This window comes from Chanodichthys erythropterus, chromosome 11 (assembly GCF_024489055.1).
Source record: "Chanodichthys erythropterus isolate Z2021 chromosome 11, ASM2448905v1, whole genome shotgun sequence".
Taxonomy (NCBI): Eukaryota; Metazoa; Chordata; class Actinopteri; order Cypriniformes; family Xenocyprididae; genus Chanodichthys; species Chanodichthys erythropterus.
This window is the reverse complement of record NC_090231.1, coordinates 10,374,116-10,396,350: the sequence shown is the minus strand read 5'-3', so window position 1 is coordinate 10,396,350 and position 22,235 is coordinate 10,374,116. Positions and strand designations below refer to the sequence as shown.

The window sequence follows — 22,235 nt, the reverse complement described above, 5'->3', positions numbered from 1 at the left end:
CTGAGTATCAAAGATATTGGCAACTTTTACTCTCTATTTGACTACATTTTTGAATAAGTAAATGTACATTTTACTCCACTACATTTGTGATGAGTAATGCAATTACAAATTACATTTTTCTTGGCAGCTAACTTTTTCTGAAGCAGTTTGTTTTTGATATAAAGAAGCGATATCGCCATCTAAGGGCATTGAAGGTATCTTTTTTTTTTTTTTAGATGAGCTCACAAAAATTAAATGATGACTTCTAAATGTTTTATAACTATCTGAATTAATCATGAATTACAGTAGGTTATATGTATTAATAAAGCATTTATTAACGCACTGAGTAAATAATACTCTATAAGATGCACAAATAAAGTTTATTAATAATTTCTTCACACTTTCTAAATTATCTTATGAACCACTGACAACTCCTAAATAACTGGTTTGTAAATAATATAATACTTTATTAATGATCAATTTATAATTTCTAAATTATGAAAATACAATTATTATACACATTATAGATATGCTTAGAAATCAAGAACAAAGCATTTATAGATGTATAAATTGCTTACTAATGTCAATTAATGCTTTATAAATAATGAATCGACTGTAATGCTAAACTAATGCTTCATAGCATGAGTTATTATAAAGTGTTACCACATTGTTTTATTTATCCACTATATTGACAAGACTTTTTTGAAGGATATTGGTTTACTTGTGGCATTTCTGTGGCCTTACTTAAGCTCAACTGAGACTTGAGAGTTTGTAGAAGTTTAAAAAGTCATTGTGTCGACCTTGATTTATTTGCAACATTGAGGTGTTCAGTTTTATTTTGATTTTAAAAAATAAACTTTATTTCTCATCTTACAAATCAATTGTTTCTTATTTTCACCGGTACATCTCTCAGGTGTCAAGGACTAGTGCATCTTTGAGTCTAGATTCAGTACGAGTAAAATACTTAAGTACTATTAAAATCAGATACTTTAAGACTTTTACTTAAGTCGTATTGGAATTGGTTACTTGTAACTTGTAGTTCTGTCATTTTCATTGTAAGGTATCCGTACTTTTACTCAAGTATGGTTTTCATGTACTCTTTACACCTCTGGATATAGTACTAGGCCTATCCCACAATGCAATGTATCTGATTTGACCTTCCATTTCTAGTGTGATGAATGAACCATATCAACCACTTAAAATTTCTTTCTTGACTATTTTTCTGTTTAAAGAATAGCATATACCATTCTTTTCAAAACAATACTTTTGTACAGTAGAATAGAATAAATTAAGTACTAAGCAAATTTAGTTTTTTATACCTTTCTTTTTTATTAGCATTGGTTTAATGTCACAACCCAGATAAAACAAGACATTACACACAAAATACTCATTTCACCTATGTGACATTAAGAAACAGTAGGTAAGATACAGAAGATAAATAAGTCAGAACACAAAAGCCATCTTCACCCCATCTTATGGCTCAGTTATTTACTTCACTGCCAGTGATGTTGTCCCTTTTGATGACTTTTTAAAATTTATTTATTGTATCTTTGAGCTCCCAGATTCGTTTTTAAGAGTTAACCCAGCCTGGAAGAATACATTTTCATGGCCAAAGTACAGAAACCCTGCTTCTGTTCACAGCTCAAAAACATTATTGCATCCAAAAAAAAAAGAAAAAAAGAAAGAAAAGACATTTTTCTTGTAGGATAGTTAAAACCATTGCCCTCTTGTTTCCTTACGAGGGAACAAAGATCAGGTACACGCCTCATTAGTTAGTGCAGTGATAGCAAATTCATACACTGATAAAAAGTTCAAATATTGACCTCTCATGTCAGGTTACATAATGACCATTTTAAAACAAGATCAGTTTTATGCAAAATGCAACAATGCATATTAAATATTTGCGCACATTTAAATTAATAAATGAAATTATTCATCAATTTGAAAATATATACAAGTCATTCCTTTCATGATCTGAATTCTGCTAAAACACGATTCCTGCTCAATTCAGTTTTGTCTGATAGTGTGGATGAAGAAGAGGTTGATGATATAGGTGTCAGTGTCACACTGTACAGATTGGCAACGAAAGTCTCCCATCCTCGACGGAAAGCTCTGTCCATGGCCTAAAAGAGAAATAAATGATGAAGTCAATTTATCACAGAAAACACACATTGTTAATAAGGAAGAAGTTTGTTCACTTTGAAAGGGTCATTGCTCTGAAAGAGAAAGAATGTGCCTTTATCGGCTAAACTAGAGTACATGGAATGTAGGTGAAGTGACAGGGTCGTTTGGTTATTTGCAGATGTTCCTCCGAACAATGTCACCTTGTATATGACTGAAAAGAGTTGTTGTCCCTGTATTGATTACTTGACTTGACTATATATAAGAGCAAACATAACAGATGGTGACATAACAGATTGATCAAGAAACTGACTAATTAAACAAGGGAGTGCAAGGGGTGCTTAGTTTACTACTGAGGAAAAAGCAGAGACAACCATGCTATTGCACTATATATAAACATTGTTGGACTCCGGCAGAACTCAATAGGCTGCTAATTTCTACACAATGCAGAAAAAGGAACTTTACCCCAGATGCCTCACCAAAATATTTTCCCTCACCAAACCATAGATGGTTATGGAATAACCATGACCCCACCAAGTAACGGATAATGCTATCCAATATTTGTCCTTAACAACAACAGGCTACAAACAAAAATATGGAAACATATTTTTCCAATATTTATGAAATACTACTAAGCAAATGCATAATTTGTATATTTATCTACAAATTGTTATATGTAGGCCTACAACCAATCAAAAATTAACCATGGTTTTCTGATAGTAAAACCATGTTTTTTGGCGTATTGACTATTATTTGTATAACCACAACAAAGCCATACTTAAACTATGGTTTTTGCAACATGGTTATTTGTGGCTACCATGGAATAACTATGAGAACCATGGTTTTTCATACTCAACTTTAAGTTTCACATTGTTGTGTTCGATTCACTAACAAGAATCGACTCTTTAAAGTCATTAGTTCGATTTAAGATGGTGGCATGCATGCTTTTATTCACTAAAAAGAACCGCAGCAGTGTTGCGGCACCGCTGAACAAGTTACAGGGAACTCTGTCAGGGTATTTTAGTATAGAATTGCAATAATGAACGTCAATTAATGTAATTCAATTCCATGGTATTTTTTGAAATTCTTATTCAGAGCCGGTTATAAGTTCTCAATAGCTAAATCTTACCTTGCGATAATTCTTGAGAGTGTTCCTCTTTACAATTTCCATTGCCTCTCCATTCAATTTGTCTTCTGTCTTCTTCTCTTTTCTTGTGTCGTCTATTTCCCCATCTCCTTCTTTCTTCCCTGATATCAGAATCTGGTCATCAGCATGTTCCCTCGCAGAGAAATGGACCATTGTTGGTTCTGATTCTCCACTGTTTTCAGGGGTTTGAGTTGCTGGTGGCACCTCTGGGTTGGTCTCATTACCCAGTCCTTTGTGTGAGGAAAATTTGTCATATTTTCCCTTCCTGGAGCTCATCCTGCTCCAGCGGCGACTTAGTCTGCTGGGCTTTCTCTTCAGTAAAGTGGTCCCATCATCATCCATCATACCCTGGTTAAAATCAACCACATGGTCATCTTCTTCTATCCAACCTGGAACTGTCCCATTGTCTTGGCTGGTCCGGTTCAAGGCTCCAATCTGCTCTTCTGTGGGTTCTCCCTCCAACTGTACATCGTCTCCAAACGTGTCATCCAAACGCCCATAGAATCCATTAGCCTTGTCCAGGAAAGGAGAACGAAGGGCCTTGTTCTTTTTGGAGCTCTTGCCGATAGTCATGGTCTTGAGAGATGTTAATCCAAGCTTTGCAATCTAAAGAGGAAGGAAGGAAGAAGGAAACATGTGAATTTGACGTGTAATAGTGGTCATCTGTTGAAAATGTTGGGAAGAGATCAGACATATATTTGTCATGGAGAACTGAGCCTACAGACAACATTCCTTACATAATCGAACAAAAGAAGAAGAGGAAGAAGAGCAGCAGACTTCCTCGAGGCTACTGTCGAAATGAAGCTTACATGGCCCGAGGTTTATCTTTCCCCTCCATCCCACAGTAATGAGTGTTTATCAGTCATGTCATCATAGGCACACTGTTCAAAGTTCATTCTGTGTGTATACAGCGTATCAGTAAGTTCCTATTTAGGGACAGTGTGTCTCCTAAATTGACAGACTACCCTCTGCTTTATGACTTTTTGATAAGATGAGCTCCAGTCTGTCATTGACTTTGACTCCAGTTGGTTGTGCTGGAACTGCAGCTGGTGCCAAGATGACTGTGACTCAATATCACTCACAAATACGTCATACTGCACAGAGATTTAAAGTCATTACTGCATGATTTTTTTATATTATTCATACAAAAGTAATGGACTATGAGATAAAGAGCTATTATACAGTAAGTATTTGACCAAACACATTTTAGTAAAGCCTTTAACTTATATATAGAGTATGTCAAATCATATAAATCGAGTAAATAATTTACAAGCCGTGCTAAAGACTTCAACTCTGGAAATGGTGTTATTTTCTCATATTCTCAATGTTTTCTCTTCTTTTTAGAAGAAAAGGAATTGACTAGCTTGTTCAGAGTTAACCATGTCAGTACAGTACAGTCCAAAAGTTTGGAACCACTAAGATTTTTAATGTTTTTAAAAGAAGTTTCGTCTGCTCACCAAGGCTACATTTATTTAATTAAAAATACAGTAAAAAACAGTAATATTGTGAAATATTATTACAATTTAAAATAACTGTGTACTATTTAAATATATTTGACAAAGTAATTTATCACTAGAAGTCCCAGAGATTTGTAACCCTCCTTTAGCCAAGTGGATGCTAACTGGCTACTCTTTTGGCTATCATTAGCATCAATTCATGTGTAAATATGGTCATTACCTGAGCAATCTGCAGGGGGGCTGGGGGTGTGTGTGTGAATGGTTGCTGGTGGCTTGTTTGTATGTGTGGGGGAGGGAGGGCAGCTAAAAGCAGAGAACTTGATTGACCATGGGCCGGTTTCAGAAAGGAGGTTAAGTGAAAACTCTGACTATGTTAACCCTGAAATGAGGGAGTGCAAGTGATGTTTAAAAAGTTAACTCACTCATTCACACTGCAAAAATGCTTTTCATACTAAGTTTTTTTATCCTATTTCAAGTAAATTTAAAAAAAAAAATCTTAAATCAAGATGGATTTTCTATATGAGAAAATTATATGATATTTAGTCTTGTTTCCTGGGGGGATCTAAATTAAGTGCATTTTACTTAAGTAAAATGATCAATATCTGCCAGTGTGGCAATAAAAATAATCTTAATGCAAACGGAAAGTGTTGGAGTGTCTACCCAGGTGAAAAAAAAAGTGCAGTAAAATACACTTTATTTTAGTACACTTTTACACTTCCATAATGTACAGTGCTCTATTTCCGTGCACTTATTTTGTACTTAATATACTAAAAGCTCTTCTTTAGTACTTCTTAAGATAATCTTAAGAACATCTAAGTGTACTCAACTGTGCTACTTTGAGACACCGTGAATTTGAACTAAAATGTGCTTTTAACATACTATCTCTATATAGAAAAATGTATTTAGTTACCACTTGTAGTACACTTGAACCCATCTTTCAAACACTTTTAAAAATGGACTTATGATGTATTTCAAATATAAGATTAATATATAATGAATATATACAAAATGCATTTATAATATATTGCCAGGCAGTGCCAGGATTGTGAGTGATTGCTGGAATGTACTCACTCACTTTTTAATATTATTTGTAAATATATGTACAAATGGTTGGTTTCTTTATTTTATTTTGTACTATTTTTTATCAATAGATCTCAGCAACAAAGTAAAAAAAACATGTGTGTTGATTTCTCCCTAAGATGGCAAAGTGAAACACAAATTTCCTTGAAGTGGCTCAGCATGGCCCCACATTGTTTACATAACAAAAGCAACTGTTCACAGCTGATTAAGAATATTAGCCTAAAGCCTTCCAGCCATTCGGCTGTCCTGCGGGTTTTATAGGTAGAAAAGCCAAATGGCTGCTCTCTGGGACTTCTAGTGTTATTCCTGTGATGACAAAGCTAAAATTTTAGCATCATTACTCCAGTCTTCAGTGTCACATGATCCTTCAGAAATCATTCTAATATGCTGATTTGCTGCTCAAGAAACATTTATGATTATTTTCAATGTTGAAAACAGTTGTGTACTTTTTTTTTCAGGATTCCTTGATGAATAGAAAGTTCAAAAGAACAGCATTTATCTGAAATACAAAGCTTCTGTAGCATTATACACTACCGTTCAAAAGTTTGGGGTCAGTAAGAATTTTTATTTTTATTTTTTTTTAAAAGAAATGAAAGAAATTAATACTTTTATTCAGCAAGGATGCATTAAATCAATCAAAAGTGGCAGTAAAGACATTTATAATGTTACAAAAGATTAGATTTCAGATAAACACTGTTCTTTTGAACTTTCTATTCATCAAATAATCCTGAAAAAAAATATTGTACACAAATATTTTGTACAATTGTACACATTAAATGTTTCTTGAGCAGCAGATCAGCATATTAGAATGATTTCTGAAGGATCATGTGACACTGAAGACTGGAGTAATGATGCTGAAAATTCAGCTTTGCATCACAGGAATAAATTACTTTGTCAAATATATTCAAATAGAAAACAGTTATTTTAAATTGTAATAATATTTCACAATATTACTGTTTTTACTGTATTTTTAATTAAATAAATGTAGCCTTGGTGAAATTTAAAAAAAATTTAAAATCTTAGTGGTTCCAAACTTTTGGACTGTACTGTATATATAATGTGGTATTCTAAATGATATTTTACACAAATAAAAGAAGAAAAATCTGTATTTTCATATATATATATATATATATATATATATATATATATATATATATATATATATATATATATATATATATATATATATATATATATATATATATATATATATATATATATATATATATATATATATATATATATATTACATTTCTTCATCTTATTGTCTTATTCTTATGTGTAAACTATCATAGACTTTCCCAAGATCAAGGTTGCTTCACAATAAGCTTAAATCAAACCATTTTAAAGAAAAAGAACATAAACACACGTAAAATGGCTCAGATAGAATACAAGAGCATTCAAGTTTGAGCGACTTACCTACTGGCAGTGTTCGCGTGACTCTTCTCTCACTCGTTCTCTATGTTCTGGGCCCAAACTCACCTTAATCTGACACACACAATCGTCACACTGTCTGAACCTGTCGTCATTCAAGCACATTAATTCCTCTCCTTCTCCCTCCCCCTCTCTCTCTCTCTCTCTCTCTCTCTCTCGGTTTCTGTTTCATTTAATTAACTGAAGAAGACAAGCAGCCTACAAAAACTACAAAATAGTAAGTACAGCCAACACAGATCTAAATACATAAACAGTATGAAACTTTTACTGCATATGTTACACTGTTAGCCCGGATAAGTTGAATTTACATAAAAAATTTGAGGAAACTGGTTGCCCTAAAAAAATTAAGTAATGATTAAGTAATGTGAACTTAATAATTCGAGTTCATTGAACTTAAAATGTTTTGTAATATTAATTATTTTGTAGTTATTACAACTAGTATATTTAAGTTCAATGTACTAAGCAAGTTAACTTGCCACCAATCAAAATTCATCCATGCCTCCCATCATGCATTTCTGCATGAATAAATTACGAGCTGAATTGTCTTAATAATTTTCTTTATTCTCACTATTTAAATTTTGCTGTTTTTCTGTGACTTTTTAGTAGCTTGTTTTCTAATGTTCAGAGTTGATCTGTTTATCAGAATATTTTGCTTGTCACCGTTGTTGAGATTCATACGCTGATTCTTGATGTCTGTGTGTGCCTAAAATATATATATATTTTTTTTTTTTGTGATAAGGACAACTTAAAAAAAAATATATATATTGTAGAAGTTGATCTTCTGCTGTAGAATCTCAGTGCTGCTGTAATCAATAATGTAAATCTAACTCAGAGATTGGGCTCTAAATGAGTTCAGTGATTCAGATCAAATAATGATTATGTGAAAACATAACCAAACCTGATCATTTTTTAACTTTGCTTGTCTGGTTGGTTTTAATGCAGTTAAAACTGTCCAAACAAAATCTAATATTTAAAAGTTAAGGGTCAAGAGCTCAACTAAAACAAACCCTGACCCTCGATGATGGTAACTCAAAAATTGTGATTTTCTCCTTTGGTGAAAAACTATAAAAAGGTAAATGTTTGGAAAAAATGTCTGTAGAACAGCCAAAACAAATGTTCCAACTGCTCATCAACAGCTCCTTGAATTCATACACACCACGACAAAATGGCGTCATTACCTGCTGCAAACCAGTGTGAAGGAGGCGTGGTCAGGAGAAAAACTTCATAATTTAAGTGCATTTAACTTACATTTATTAATACATTCAAATACACCCACAAATTAGTAGAATTTACTTATATTTTATAAGTAATGCAACCAAACTTAAATATTTTAAGTATATTGTAATTATATTTTTAAGTAAATATAAAATCCGGGCTAAGAGTGTATAAAGTTGTAAGTGCTGAGAACAATTATCAGAGGAACTGACACACCTGAGCTTGGCTCTTAAATGTGTTTTGGGGATTATTCACTGGGTGGGAACATGATGTACGGTCAGGGATTTTCATTTCCAAAAGGAATGCTACTCCAATGAACTCTCACTGTACAGAACACACACTCATAACACACTATTACCAAATGCTCTTGCTTATTTACAAGTTTCTCACCCTCAAAATCATGTTGAAATAAATAAACAGGGTAAAATAGGGCCAAGGGAGCTCAAAATACAAAAGTGACAGTGATGGAAAGAGTTGAAAAGAGAGTGAATACATGCCTGGAAACACTAGGTGTGGCATTTAAGACAGCTAAAGGGTAATACTTAAGAAAGTGCATGTAGACGTGGGTATTCGCATGTAATTGTACGTCGGAGTGATGTCTAAATAGCTGTCTCATTGAGTTCTTTAAAATAGTTTAAACAACAGTTGTCTTTTGAAGAATCATCTATCCTTGTGCTTCCAGACAGAAAGCTGTAGAAGAGTTAAGGTCATTGCCCAGTGGCATATACAGAAACAGCTGTTTCACAGATGTGATTGCCCTTGTGTGTTTGGTTAAGAAGGCACAGGATGCTGTAGTAATGTTGAATCATTGTAAAGAGGGAGTTTACTGCCTGCTTATTTAATCCTTGTGGTTTCTGGGGCACATGTGGAAACATATCCATAGATATAGCTGGTGAAAACAGACAGCAAATTCGTGAAAAGGTTAGGATTAATTTGTCTGTTCAAGAGGGCTTCAAATTAGTAGACCTGCATGCTATTCAAAAACATCAAAAAAAATCTTCTTTTGTTAATGAGAGAGTCATGACATAACAGGTGGTGTTTGAACATGCTTCAAGGGGCCTTGACATCAGGGTTATTCGGTTATTCATCAAATAAATTGAGAATTCTTTTTAAACTCCAGAATTTTAATTAAATTTGAACTGCGGTAGCAAACAGAATGCAAAGCCTTATTTGAAGGTTTTGAAAAGTTCAAATTAGATCAATAGGTTCTTGTTATTTCATGAAATCCAAGGTTTTCTTATCCCCCACAGAAAGCGATGTAATTACCTTCATTCATGGTCCAGAAAAGTAGTAAAGACATTGTCTACAGGTGCTGGTCATATAATTAGAATATCGTGAAAAAGTTCATTTTTTTATTGTAAATTATTTTTAAAAATGAAACTTTCATATATTCTAGAATCCCTACATGTAAAGTAAAACATTTCAAAAGTTGTTTTTTTTTTTAAATTTTGATGATTAGAGCGAACAGCTCATGAAAGTCCAAAATCCAGTATCTCAAAATATTAGAATATTTCCTAAGATCAATCAAAAAATGGATTTTCAAAACAGAAAAGTTCAAGTTCTTTAAAGTATGTTCATTTGTACACTCAATACTTGGTCGGCAGCACATATTACAGCAAATGACTTGCTCCTAGCACAAATTACAGCATCAGTAAAGTGTGGCATGGAAGTGATCAGCCTGTGGCACTGCTGAGGCACTATTGAGCCTTCAGATCATCTGTATATTGTTGGATCGACTGTTTCTCATCTTTCTCTTGAAAATATCCCATAGATTCAGGGGTCAGGCATGTTGGCTGGCCAATAAAACACAGTAATATCATGGTCAGCAAACCACTTGGAAGTGGTTTTTGCACTGTGGGCAGGTGCTAAAGTCCTGCTGGAAAAGGAAATCAGCATCTCCATAAAGCTTGTCAGCAGATGGAAGCATAAAGTGCTCCAAAATCTCCTGGAAGATGGCTGCATTGACTTTGCACTTGATAAAACACAATGGACCAACACCAGCAGATGTCACGGTCCCCCAAATCATTACTAACTTCAGAAACATCCCACTAGACTTCAAGCAGCTTGGATTATGTGCCTCTCCAGTCTTCCTTTAGACTCTGGGACCATGATTTCAACATGAAATGCAAAATTTACTTTTATCTGAAAAGAGGACTTTCGACCACTGTTCACTGTCCAGTTCTTTTTCTCCTTAGCCCAGGTAAGATGCTTCTGACGTTGTTTCTGTTTCAGAAGTGACTTGGTAGTACTTTTCCTGAAGATGTCTGAGTGTGGTGACTCTTGATGCGCTGACTCCGGCTTCATTTGACTCATTGTGAAGCTCTCCCAAGTGTCTGAATCGGCTTTACTTGACAGTATTCTCAAGCTTGTGGTCATCCCTGTTGCTTGAGCACCTTTGCCTACCCAATTTCTTCCTTCTAGTCAACTTTGCATTTAATATGCTTTGATACATCACTCTGTAAACAGCCACCACATTCAGTAATGACCATCTGTGATTTACTCTCTTTTTGGAGGGTGTCAATGATTGTCTCCTGGACCATTGCCAAGTCAGCAGTCTTCCCCATTAGTGTGGTTTCAAAGAACAAGAGATACCCGGAATTTATACTGTAGGGATGGTCATTCAAATGTAAATATTCTAATATTTTGAGATACTGGATTTTGGACTTTTTAATTAGCTGTACGCTCTAATCAACAAATTAAAAAAAAAAAAACATTTGAAATTTTTTACTTTACATACAATCTAGTATAAATGAAAGTTTCATTTTTTTTTAAAAATAATTTCCAATAAAAAAATGAACTTTTTCAAGATATTCTAATTATATGACCAGCACCTGTATATATTTAATGTGACTACAGTGGTTCAACCTTAATGTTATGAAGTGACGAGAATACTTTTTGTGCGCAGAAACACAACAAAAATAACTTTATTAAACAAAATCTTCTCTCCCCTCTCATTCTCATACGCTGTTTATGTTCAGCACCTTCCTGGTTCTACCTCAGAACGCTGACTCCATATTGGCCAGTTCCTGCATCAGCATCACACACGTGTCATGCTGCTTACATGAACGGCGTCGGCCAATACTGAGCCTGCGTTCTCAGGGCCGGCCCGTGACGTAGGCAACATAGGCAGTTGCCTAGGGCGCAAAATGGGGGCGCCGTACAAAAGTTTTTTTCTATGAATTGTGACCATTGTGCACTCCTAAACCCATATATTAAGCAAATACTGACAATTAACAATTTTAGTACTGATCAAACTGATTAAAATAATTTTCACATCAATGAAAAATCATAAGATTTGACAACATGTCATGTTGGACTAATTTATTATGCATGGTAAACAGTTAAAATGGTTTTGCCATTTATGTGCTCTGAAAGTATCATTTCTAAAAAATGAGTGAAAAAAGAAAATTGTCAGGTGCACAAGGCAGGAAGTGACGCAAAGAAGAGATGCAGAAAAAAAGAGCAATATAAAAGGTAAGAATCACAAGTTAATCACTTTGTATTAGCCCATGATGTTTATGCAGTATTTTGAAATAGCCTTTTTAGAACATCTTAACTGGCAACACTGACACTGTGGAACATTTTTGCTTGAGTTAACTGCTTATTTAATTTTACTTTATTTTCTTTAAAATAAATGTTAGCTTCTGTAATGTTGTTTTAATTTCAGTTACATCACTGCTTGCTTTTAATTCACCAAAAAGTACACTAAATGTCTTTTGTAAAGCTGATTAAAACCTGCTTGAGGTCTACCATTCCCCAAGACTTGCTGTCATTAGCATCACTAATGAGATTTCTCAGAATTTGTCATTTGATGCAGACTTTGCTGCAAAGAAATCCAGGTGTGTTCAGTTTTGAAACCGTTCTGTAATTCTGAAAATATAATAGTTTTTTGCACTTTTTAGTTGATTTGCACTTTAATTTTTGTGTTATTCTTCAGGTTACTAAGTCAAATTTGTTTATTATCACAATTTATTTACGACTTATTTATGTTGATACTTATGTTATATTATAGTAAAGTTTAGAAAAATCTGCATTTTCTGAATTTTTAAATGGTGATCTAAAATCTCGCCTAGGGCACTAACAGTGCCTGTGCCGGCCTTGCGCGTTCTGACATAGAACCTGGAAGCACTGAACGTAAACAGTGTACAAAAGAATGACGGGAGAGAAGATTTTGTTGAATAAAGGTATTTTTGTTTTGTTTTTGTGCACAAAAAGTATTCCTGTCGCTTCATAACATTAAAGTTGAACCACTGTAGTCACGCTGTCTATTTTAACGATGTCTTTACTACATTTCTGCGCCATGAACATTAATTACATTGCTTTCTATGGGGGATTAAAAAACCTCTTGGATTTCATCAAAAATATCTTAATTTGTGTTCCGAACATGAACGAGGGTCTTGCAGGTTTTGAATGACAAGAGGCTGAGTAATTAATGACAGAAATGTAATTTTTGTGTGAACCAACCCTTTAAGCTAAAAAAAAAATATTTGGAAAAAACATTGCAAAATGTGCATATACAAATATTTCAGTAGTTTGATAGTGTAGGGAGACTCTATTACGTCATTCATTCTTGTCGCGATGATCTGATAGGTGAAGATTCCTCTGCCATAGTTTTTCACCAGGAATTCTGCTGTTAAACATGAATATTTAAAATAAGCTGAAATAATGCAGGCTGCTTCAACAAAAGCATATACAACTGATTAACAACCTTGTAGCTTAGAGTAGAACTGTCTTTAATGGTTTATAAGTTATTGTTAAAAATCAATTCCCCTAATCAGAAAATGTTGCAGTTGCACTAGATTGAACTTACTGTGAGATGACAAACTCAAGAACTGGAAGGGAGACAATACTTTAATTCAGCATTTTGCACATCTTGATTGACATCTTTACATTCTTACATTATTTACATTTGGATTCAGTCAAACAGGTAGACCTCTAAAGCATAAAACATGGAATGACAAACCTGAAATTGAATTGATCTGCTATATTCAGCTATCTACATTTTTACATCGCCACCGTTATGATAATGTGCATAAGAACTCGAAACGTTCTCACAGTCTGTAAATGTTTTCACTCTAAAATGTTTCAAAGGGTCAAGTGACATGATCTGTACTTTACACTGAGTCACCTGAAGCTTTACCAGTGCCACGTACACAACATGCCACTAGATTAAAGATAATCACGCCTCTGTGATTCAAAAGAGATTATTAATGGCATAAATAGACACCATATCTGACCTATTTATATCCTCAACCTATCAAATAAAAAAATTTGTCTTTATATCAAGACATAAGACAAGTATGTCTAGAATGACAGAGACATGGACAGCATAGACATAATGAGTTCACATTATTATAAATATATTCCAAGCAAACCTCACGCTTTAAACAAGTGTGTTTCTAATATATAAATACAAGCTCATCTTAATTACTGATACTATATGTACAATTCCCTTTAAATACTGTTTAAGGTATAAGGACGGTTTATGGGGTGCATGATGATTTATAGCAATCCATTTCCTTTTAGCCTGCAGGTTTCTTTGTCTTTTTATCCCCGCATTCACCTGCACTCATCACCTTATGTCTTTTGTGTGCAGCCCAGAAATCACACTCACAGTAGTGTCTTAAGTACATTACAATTTACCTCTTGCCATTTAAATAAGAGAATCTGTTTGGCACAATGGAAGTGTGGATGTTTGGTGAAGTTCAGGCATGTTCTGAGGAGGTGGTGCTCACACCTCCACATCCGGATCTGAACCCAACCCTTGCTTCTGCAAAGCGTCTTCCCTCTTCATCTTTGGCTTCTCAGTTCGGGTGTGCCACACCAGCACCTGAGCAAGAGAAAAATCATTTCAATATGAAATAGTTGACCCAAAAAGGCATCTTTACTCACCCTCATGTCATTTCAAAACGGGCTGGGCAAAATTTGGTTCACTTTTCATTTTAATTCTCCACACAGGAATTTGAATAAGATTTAAATGAAGTGTAAATCACCGAATAACAATTCAGAGAAGCAGGTCATGTGATTCAGAAATGAAACTGGAATTTAAAATCATTCTTAACTGATTTCTAAATGCGCAACCCTGATTCCAACGAAAGTGGATTTCTTGTGTGTAGCTCTCAAATCTAATTAGGTACTTGCATGTCACATGATTGACCATAATGTGGTAAGCAGTGTCGTTATAGACCTTATGCTCCAAAGAAACAAGGGCGCAGTCATCTTTAGAATATTGTGTTTGAGCTTCTGTTTTTGCGGTAGCTCTGTATATTTCTATTGCATCGCTGTTGAAGAGTAATTAGCTTATGAAGTAGATTTACTCATTGTAGAGTTAATGAAAGTTATCATGAGCATTGTAATGTTGGAAGTGAATGTCAGTAGACTGGTTCATTCATAAAGCCGTAAGATCTTACCTTAAAGGGTTAGTTCACCCAAAAATGAAAATTCTGTCATAAATTACTCACCCTCATGTCATTCCACACCCTTAAGACCTTTAATTTCTGAACACAAATTAAGATATTTTTGATGAAATCCGAGAGGTATATGACTCGTTTATAGACAGCAATTAAACCGAAACTTTCAAGGCCCAGAAAGGTATTAAAGACATTGTTAAAACAGTCGACGAGACTACGGTGGTTCAACCTTCATTTTATGAAGTCGTGCTGCTCACGTGTGCAGCTTTGACCAATACTGACCCGGCATTTGGACATAAACACGGAATCCTTCACTGTGCTTACTGCGTCACTTGCGTAAGACAGGGAAGAGAGGAGATTGTGGAATAAAGTCGTTATTTTTGTTTTGTTTTTGCGCACAAAAAGTATTCTCGTCGCTTCATAAAATTAAGGTTGAACCACTGCAGTCACGTCGACTGTTTTAACAGGGTGTGCCTCATACGTCCTGAAAAGTGAAGCTGTGGGCTCTTTGATCGCCCCCTGGAGGCTGGATGCAGTACAGGTCATAAACCCCGCCCTCTCAATGCAGACGAATGAGACTTAAGTTAAAACATAAAAATAAATTATGCTTCAAATAAAGTTTTCCGAAAGATGGTCTTGGTCATTTAAGGTAGTTGTTATCACGCTGATATATATTCAATTGTTCGTTTTTGTGATAAGATTTTAGCTAGCAATTTGGTGCTATAGAAATGGGGCGTGTCGTCGTGGTTCACAGTTGATTGACAGCTTGTCTGAGGACTGTCAGAGCTTAGAGGGGAGATTGAAGATATATAACTATTAATTTTCAATTTCTGTGTTATTTCACACCGACAAAATGAGTTGTTCAGCAGTAAACTGTACTAGCCGACCTACAGGATCTGACGGATATCTGAGCTTTTCTCGGTAACGTTAAATGTGGGCGTTATAAGCTAATTAATAAATGTTATTAGTTAAGATAACATGCCTAACGTTAGTCATGACGGAAAAAAGCAGGCGATCATTATCTGGCAGTTACTAATTATTTTTATGGGTATAAAATAATAATTAGCAGGATAAAACTAATGATAGCCTACTCTAATTAATTATAGAGCACTGTCTACAGCAATCGATCTCCTGTAACGTTAGTTTAAACATTTTATTTAAAATGGCAGGACCGTTTCTGACATTTTAGAGTTTCTAGAGGCATATTATATTGAGTTTATCTGAATTTGCTGTTTCAAAAATATTATTGCTCTAGAAACAGAATAGGCTATTATTTTATAGGTAGAATTTTAAATTGTATATAATTTATATAGCCTATTTAAAATAAATCATCGATGACGCAGTCGTCTGGGCGGAAGTTTGATACCGTGACTCCGCCTCCAGGCTCCACTGACGATTCTTTCTGTGCATGCCCAGTCTCCAAACCTTTTTTTTTTTTGACGTTTTTGCGTAACGTGTCAGCTCCCATCAGCGTCCATTTTGGCTTCGGTTCAATACAATGGAAGGAAGCGGCGTCCATCTTTTTTTACAGTCTATGGTTTTAACATTAAAAGTAATGTATTTTAGTACTTTTTTGGACTTTGAAAGTGTCGTTATATTGCTGTCTATGGACGAGACATTTACCTCTTGGATTTCATCAAAATATCTGATTTGTGTATTCCGAAGATGAATGAAGGTCTTGCAGGTGTGGAACAACATGCGAGTAATTAATGACAGAATTTTCATTTTTGGGTGAATTAACCTTTTAATGCTGTGGAAATACAAACAGGAAGTCAGAACACAGAAAGTGCAGCGCTGAAAAGAGGCGGGGCTACATAAGGTCTGTAGTTACTAAATATACTAAAAACTATTTAAAAACATATTATATAATAAATAATAAAAAATATTATTCTACTTCCTGTGAGATGACCAACTCATGAATTGAAAGGGAGCCAATACTTTAACTTTTGTTAACTGAAATAAAGCTGAAATAAAATAAAATCTAAATATTACATGTATTACAGGAAAATTAGAAAAGTTGCTTTGGCAACTATCTGAAGTTGAAATGATAAAATTACTAATTGAAATAAAACAAACTAAAACTGAAATACAAATAAATTTATACTGTTTAGAAATAAAAACACTAATAAAAATGACTAAAAATTCAAATGGAAATATAAAAATAAAAGTTAATTCAAAATAATACTAAAATAACCCTGAATATACACAACACGAACAGCTATGGCATATTTTTTCTTTGCATGGAAAAGTGCTACTCTGACATTCTTTCGCACATAAAAAGAAAATAATATGGGGTCGGAATAATATGATGACAAACATTTCATTTTTTGGAGAAATTTCTTGTTCCTGCATGACAACTGCATGCAAACTAATTTATTTTTATTTGCAAATGTATAAGTGTTAATAAACAAAACCTTAAAGAAATAAGAGTCATAAAATAAGCTCATGTTGCATTATCTTAATATGCAGCAATGCTAGGTGCAGAATAAAGGATTTACCTTGGTGCACAGGTCTGCTTTGGGTTCAAGGTCATCCATAGTAACCAGATGCTGAAGAAAGCTACTTTCCAGGAAGCCCATCTGAGCATCACCGTCAAACCTTGCTTCGGGATTGGTCATAACTGACCTCAGGGACACTGCAAAACCAGCCATGTCGATGGGGAAAGGGCGATTGGGGCGCCAGCCAGTGTGGAAACGCACAACCTTCCCATCCTCCACCACGGGCCGCTCAAACTTCATCCCACCCACCAGACCCACGGGCCACACAGAGACACGGTATGTGTACCGCATCTGAGGATGAAGGGAAGGAGAGTGGGAATGGGGGAAAAAAAGTGTTAGATAAAGACAAAGAAACAAATCAGGAAACATTCTGTCTATATTTCCATAGGACCCCACATGGTTTTGAGAAGGTTTGGTGTAAATGAGACTTTGAATACATCTGCTCCACCCCAAGCACAGCTCCACCTGGAGGTTTAACCAATAAACACCCATTTAATGACTTGAGATGATCTCAAGTTCAGTTTTCATTACAATTCTCCAAAACATTACATCCGGAACAAAATTTTGCATCGAAATCTACCAATTTTTTGTACCATTTTATACATATCAGAACAATAGAATTAATTAGAAACATCATTACAATCTTTGAAATAATCCAAGGAAGTATGTAGTTATAAAACAATTTTAGTTCAGGTAAAGATAATTTATGCGTTTAATTTTTTTCATCGTGTTTAAAGAAAATCATTGTAGAAACAATTTAGATTTTCCTACAAAACTTATTTCAGACATTTATTGAAACATTTAAGCCATTAAAAGAACAAATTATCATGAGAAATCTAAATTCATTTAATAAGTCCAAACATTTGACTGGTAAAAACTAAAGTTCAAAAGTTTGGGATCAGTAAGATTTTTAAAGAAATTAATACTTTTATTCAATACCGACGCATTAAATAAAAGTGACAGTAAAGACTTTTATAATATTACAAAAGATTTCTATTTCAAATTAATTATGTTCTTTTGAACTTTCTATTCATCAAAGAATCCTGGAATAAATGTATTACAGTTTCCACAAAAATATTAAGCAGCATAACTGTTTTCAACATTGATAATAATAAATGTTTCTTCAGCATATTAGAATGATTTCTGAAGGATCATGTGACACTGAAGGCTGGAGTAATGATGATGAAAATTCATCTTTACCATCCATCATCACTGGAATAAATTACATTTTTAAAACACAAATAGAAAACAGTCATTTTAAATTGTAGTAATATTTCACAATATAACAGTTTTAACTGTAATTTTTGATCAAATGAATGCAGCCTGAGAGCATGAGAGACTTTCAAAAACATAAAAAAGTTACCAACCCCAAACCGTTGAACAGCAGTGTATTTTTACTATTAAAAGCACCTCACCTCTTCAAAAAGCTGCAGGCTGTATGTGTTGTCATCATCAGCAAAGTAAACCACAGCCTCCTCGAGAGCAGCCGCTTCCTTTCCCTCAGCAGCAGCGCCCATCTCCCGGAGCCAGCGTAGACCCTCGTTCCTCTGCTCAGCACCCCGAGGCTTCAGCCAGCTGGGATCACCTTCCTGGAGCTTCCTGTCCTTAGGGGTCAGCTTGTGTAGATGGGTGTAGGTCAAGCCAGATGCAGCCAGGAAGTCTGTGACAAGTGAAGTTGGATGGGGAGAGTCCTCCACCACGATCCAGTGGAGCTGAGGAACATGGAGGAAGGTGTGAGACAAACGAGTGAGCTCAGCTTTCTGCACCAGTCTGGAGAGAGGATGAAGAGAGAGAAAGAGAGAGATTCAATTCTGTACAGTTCAGGGTGACTTTCCTCAAACGATTTTTTATTCTTATCCAAAAAGTTCATTAAACCTCATTTTGGAGGTATTTTAATGTCTAAAGGTCCATTCTGAATGCATTTTTGCATTTAAAAACACAAGTGGAAGTGGAATGGAAAAATGCACAAGGTCTAGAGATGTGCTTTTTAAAAGTTGAACTTTTTTAAATGCCATGTCATGCGCAAGACAGCGCACAAGACAAAAGATGCGAGTGCAATGTCCATATTGCGCATGTTTACATAAAAGAAACTGAGTGGAATGCCAGAAGGTGAGATGCAAGTTCTAAAGACATGTTTTTTTAAAAACTTGAACTTCTTTTAACTTGAGCGCTACGTTTTTAGAACGTGTCTCACGAGCGAGGTGTTGAAAAACACGAGACACAAGCATAATGGCCAAACACGTCAGTCCAGTGCAGTGGAATGCAAAAACATGTTTTGTGTGAACGGTCCCCAAGAATGTTCACCATTTAAAATGTAATTGTATACAGCATTTGCATACTGCAAAGCTTAGGGCGATTCACACAGAATGCATTTTTGCAGTGAACAATATGAGCAGTGGAACGTGAGCACTGACTTGGCTCTTTTTAACAAAATTTATGCTGCAAAAATGTCTTGATGTAAACATCATGTAGTTAACTGTGTTATAGGGGTGTAACAGTACATGTATCCGTCCCGATATTGCATATTACTAGGTTATTAGCTGTTTATTAATGCCTTATTCTGCATCCCATAATCCTAACCAATACCTAAACTTAACTATTAAAGGGTTAGTTCACCCAAAAATGAAAATAATGGCATTAATTACTCACCCTTAAGCCGTTTCACACCCGTAAAACCTTTGTTAATCTTCGGAACACAAATTAAGATATTTTTGATGAAATTGGAAGTCTCAGTGAGGCCTGCATTCACAGCAATGATATTTCCTCTCTCAAGATCCATTAATGTACTAAAAACATATCTAAATCAGTTCATGTGAGTACAGTAGTTCAATATTAATATTATAAAGCGGCGAGAACATTTTTGGTGCGTCAAAAAAACAAAATAACGACTAATTTAGTGATGGCCGATTTCAAAACACTGCTTCGGGAAGCAATGGAGCGTTATGAATCTTTTGCGTCGAATCATGATTCTGATCACGTGTCAAACCGCCCAAACTGCTGAAATCACGTGACTTTGGCTCTCCGAACCACTGATTCATAACGCTCTGAAGCTTCATGAAGCAGTGTTTTGAAATCAGCCATATAAGTCATTATTTTGTTTTTTTGGCGCACCAAAAATATTCTCATCGCTTTATAATATTAATATTGAACCACTGTACTCACATGAACTGATTTAGATACATTTTTAGTACATTAATGGATTTTGAGAGATAAATGTCATTCCTGGCTATCGGATTTCAACAAAAATATCTTAATTTTCGTTCCAAAGATGAAAGAAGGTCTTACGGGTGTGGAATGGCATGAGGGTGAGTGATAAATGACAGAATTTTCATTTTTGGGTGAACTAACCCTTTAATAAGCAGTAATTAGGGGTTTATTGAGGCAAAAGTCATAGTTAATAGTGAGAATTGGAGCCTAAACTAAAGTGTGACCATTTTTCCTATTATACCGAAATCGTGTGTATTGTTCCTAATGTAGCATTTCAAATAGTAATGCCAAATTTACACTGCAAAGGTGGCATAGAAGTGCTTCTAAAGTGGCATTTAGGTTTCTTTCCACAGGCTGTTTAATGCTGCTCAGAGGTGGCATTAATGCATTACACAGCAAAAACGGTATAATTTGATACTAGGAGTTGAGGTGGGTCAGAGCAGGCATAATTTAATTTGGCTTTTATCTGGCACTGCGTCTTTACACTGAATTTTGAGCAGGCACAGACCCGCCTTAAAGGGATAGTTCATCCAAAAATGAAATTTCTGTCATCATTAACTCACCCTCAAGTTGTTCCAAACCTGTATGAATATTTCTTTCTTCTGCTGAACTCAAAGGAAGATATGTGGAAGAATGTCAGTAATCAAACAGATATCGGGGCCATTGACTATCATACAACTACGGTAGTAAATATGGGGGCATATTTCTTCCAAATATCTTTGCAAGAAATTCATACAGGTTTGGAACAACCTGAGGGTGAGTTAATGATGACAGAATTGTCATTTTGGGGTGAACTATCCCTTTAACTCTGCTGAGTATTAAATCTTTATTCTATTGATGCCTTGCAAGCTTTTATATTTCTTTCAGTAAAACTACATGAATGAATGACATTCCTGCATTGTTGTAATCTTGCACCAGCAGCCTACATACCTTGCATATGTGGGTGTTATCACATAAATTTTGGGAACATCAGTCTTCTTCAGTTCCGATGTTTTTACATGTTCCTGCAGCTTCCGCAGCTCCGTTTGCAGATGAGAGATCTGCTGATCTTTAGACATGTCATGATCTCTGCAGTCACAACGCTGACCTGGAGAAGAGTCATCGCCATGGTTAACAATGAATGATTCGAGGCTGAATGAACAAGGTAAGGATGATAGTGATTCCAGTCTTACCCAACTGCATCAGCGCATAGATGAGTCCCAGCAGTGACACCATGAAGTACATGACAAACACAGTCTTCAGCTTCAGCCTCATTCTCATGATGACCTGCTGGTGCTGAAATCAAGACAGATGGAAACCGGTGATCATGAAGACAACCCATGTGAATGCATCACAACAACCACGACTACAGCTGGATACAAAACAGAGATGGTTTGCAGCTTCGCAGAGACTCCCAGTGCATCCAGTGAAAATAAAATCAGATATTAATTTCAGTATATATATAAATTTACCGTTACAACTAATGTATTTTAATATATTACACTCAATGATTTGATTTTAAGTTAATGCTGAGATGAATAAATCCTTTCCGGTCGCTTCATTTTGTGTATTAAAGACTGCGTTGTGCGTCTCTGTGCATACTATTAAAGTGCACTATATACAGCGACCCCATTCATCCACTGCGCAGTACCAACAACTTCCGCTTTTAATGTGTAACACGGTCAATGATCTCCTGAAGCATGGAAAT

At 35.1% G+C, this 22,235-nt stretch overlaps 2 protein-coding genes across 5 annotated transcripts; both read right to left on the bottom strand.

The window, feature by feature from the left end:
• Window positions 1-1,289: 1,289 nt before the first annotated feature.
• Window positions 1,290-7,291, bottom strand: sb:cb1058 (uncharacterized protein LOC394209 homolog). 2 transcript variants are annotated; one of them, XM_067401566.1, is made up of 3 exons: window positions 7,204-7,291; window positions 3,230-3,853; window positions 1,290-2,102 (listed from the first exon to the last, which is right to left on the bottom strand). In XM_067401566.1, the coding sequence occupies exons 2-3, from the start codon at window positions 3,818-3,820 to the stop codon at window positions 1,947-1,949; spliced, it is 747 nt and encodes a 248-aa protein (XP_067257667.1). In that variant the 5' UTR covers window positions 3,821-3,853; window positions 7,204-7,291; the 3' UTR covers window positions 1,290-1,946. The 2 variants fall into 2 exon arrangements, with proteins under 2 accessions (XP_067257667.1, XP_067257666.1); XM_067401565.1 differs by lacking the exon at window positions 7,204-7,291 and adding an exon at window positions 3,985-4,107.
• Window positions 7,292-13,272: 5,981 nt separating this feature from the next.
• Window positions 13,273-22,176, bottom strand: b3gat3 (beta-1,3-glucuronyltransferase 3 (glucuronosyltransferase I)). 3 transcript variants are annotated; one of them, XM_067401563.1, is made up of 6 exons: window positions 22,000-22,176; window positions 21,721-21,899; window positions 21,479-21,635; window positions 18,757-19,111; window positions 17,342-17,632; window positions 13,273-14,263 (listed from the first exon to the last, which is right to left on the bottom strand). In XM_067401563.1, the coding sequence occupies exons 2-6, from the start codon at window positions 21,806-21,808 to the stop codon at window positions 14,165-14,167; spliced, it is 990 nt and encodes a 329-aa protein (XP_067257664.1). In that variant the 5' UTR covers window positions 21,809-21,899; window positions 22,000-22,176; the 3' UTR covers window positions 13,273-14,164. The 3 variants fall into 3 exon arrangements, with proteins under 3 accessions (XP_067257664.1, XP_067257665.1, XP_067257663.1); XM_067401564.1 differs by having other exon boundaries at window positions 21,721-21,823; XM_067401562.1 differs by having other exon boundaries at window positions 21,721-22,176.
• Between the last annotated feature and the right edge of the window lie 59 nt (window positions 22,177-22,235).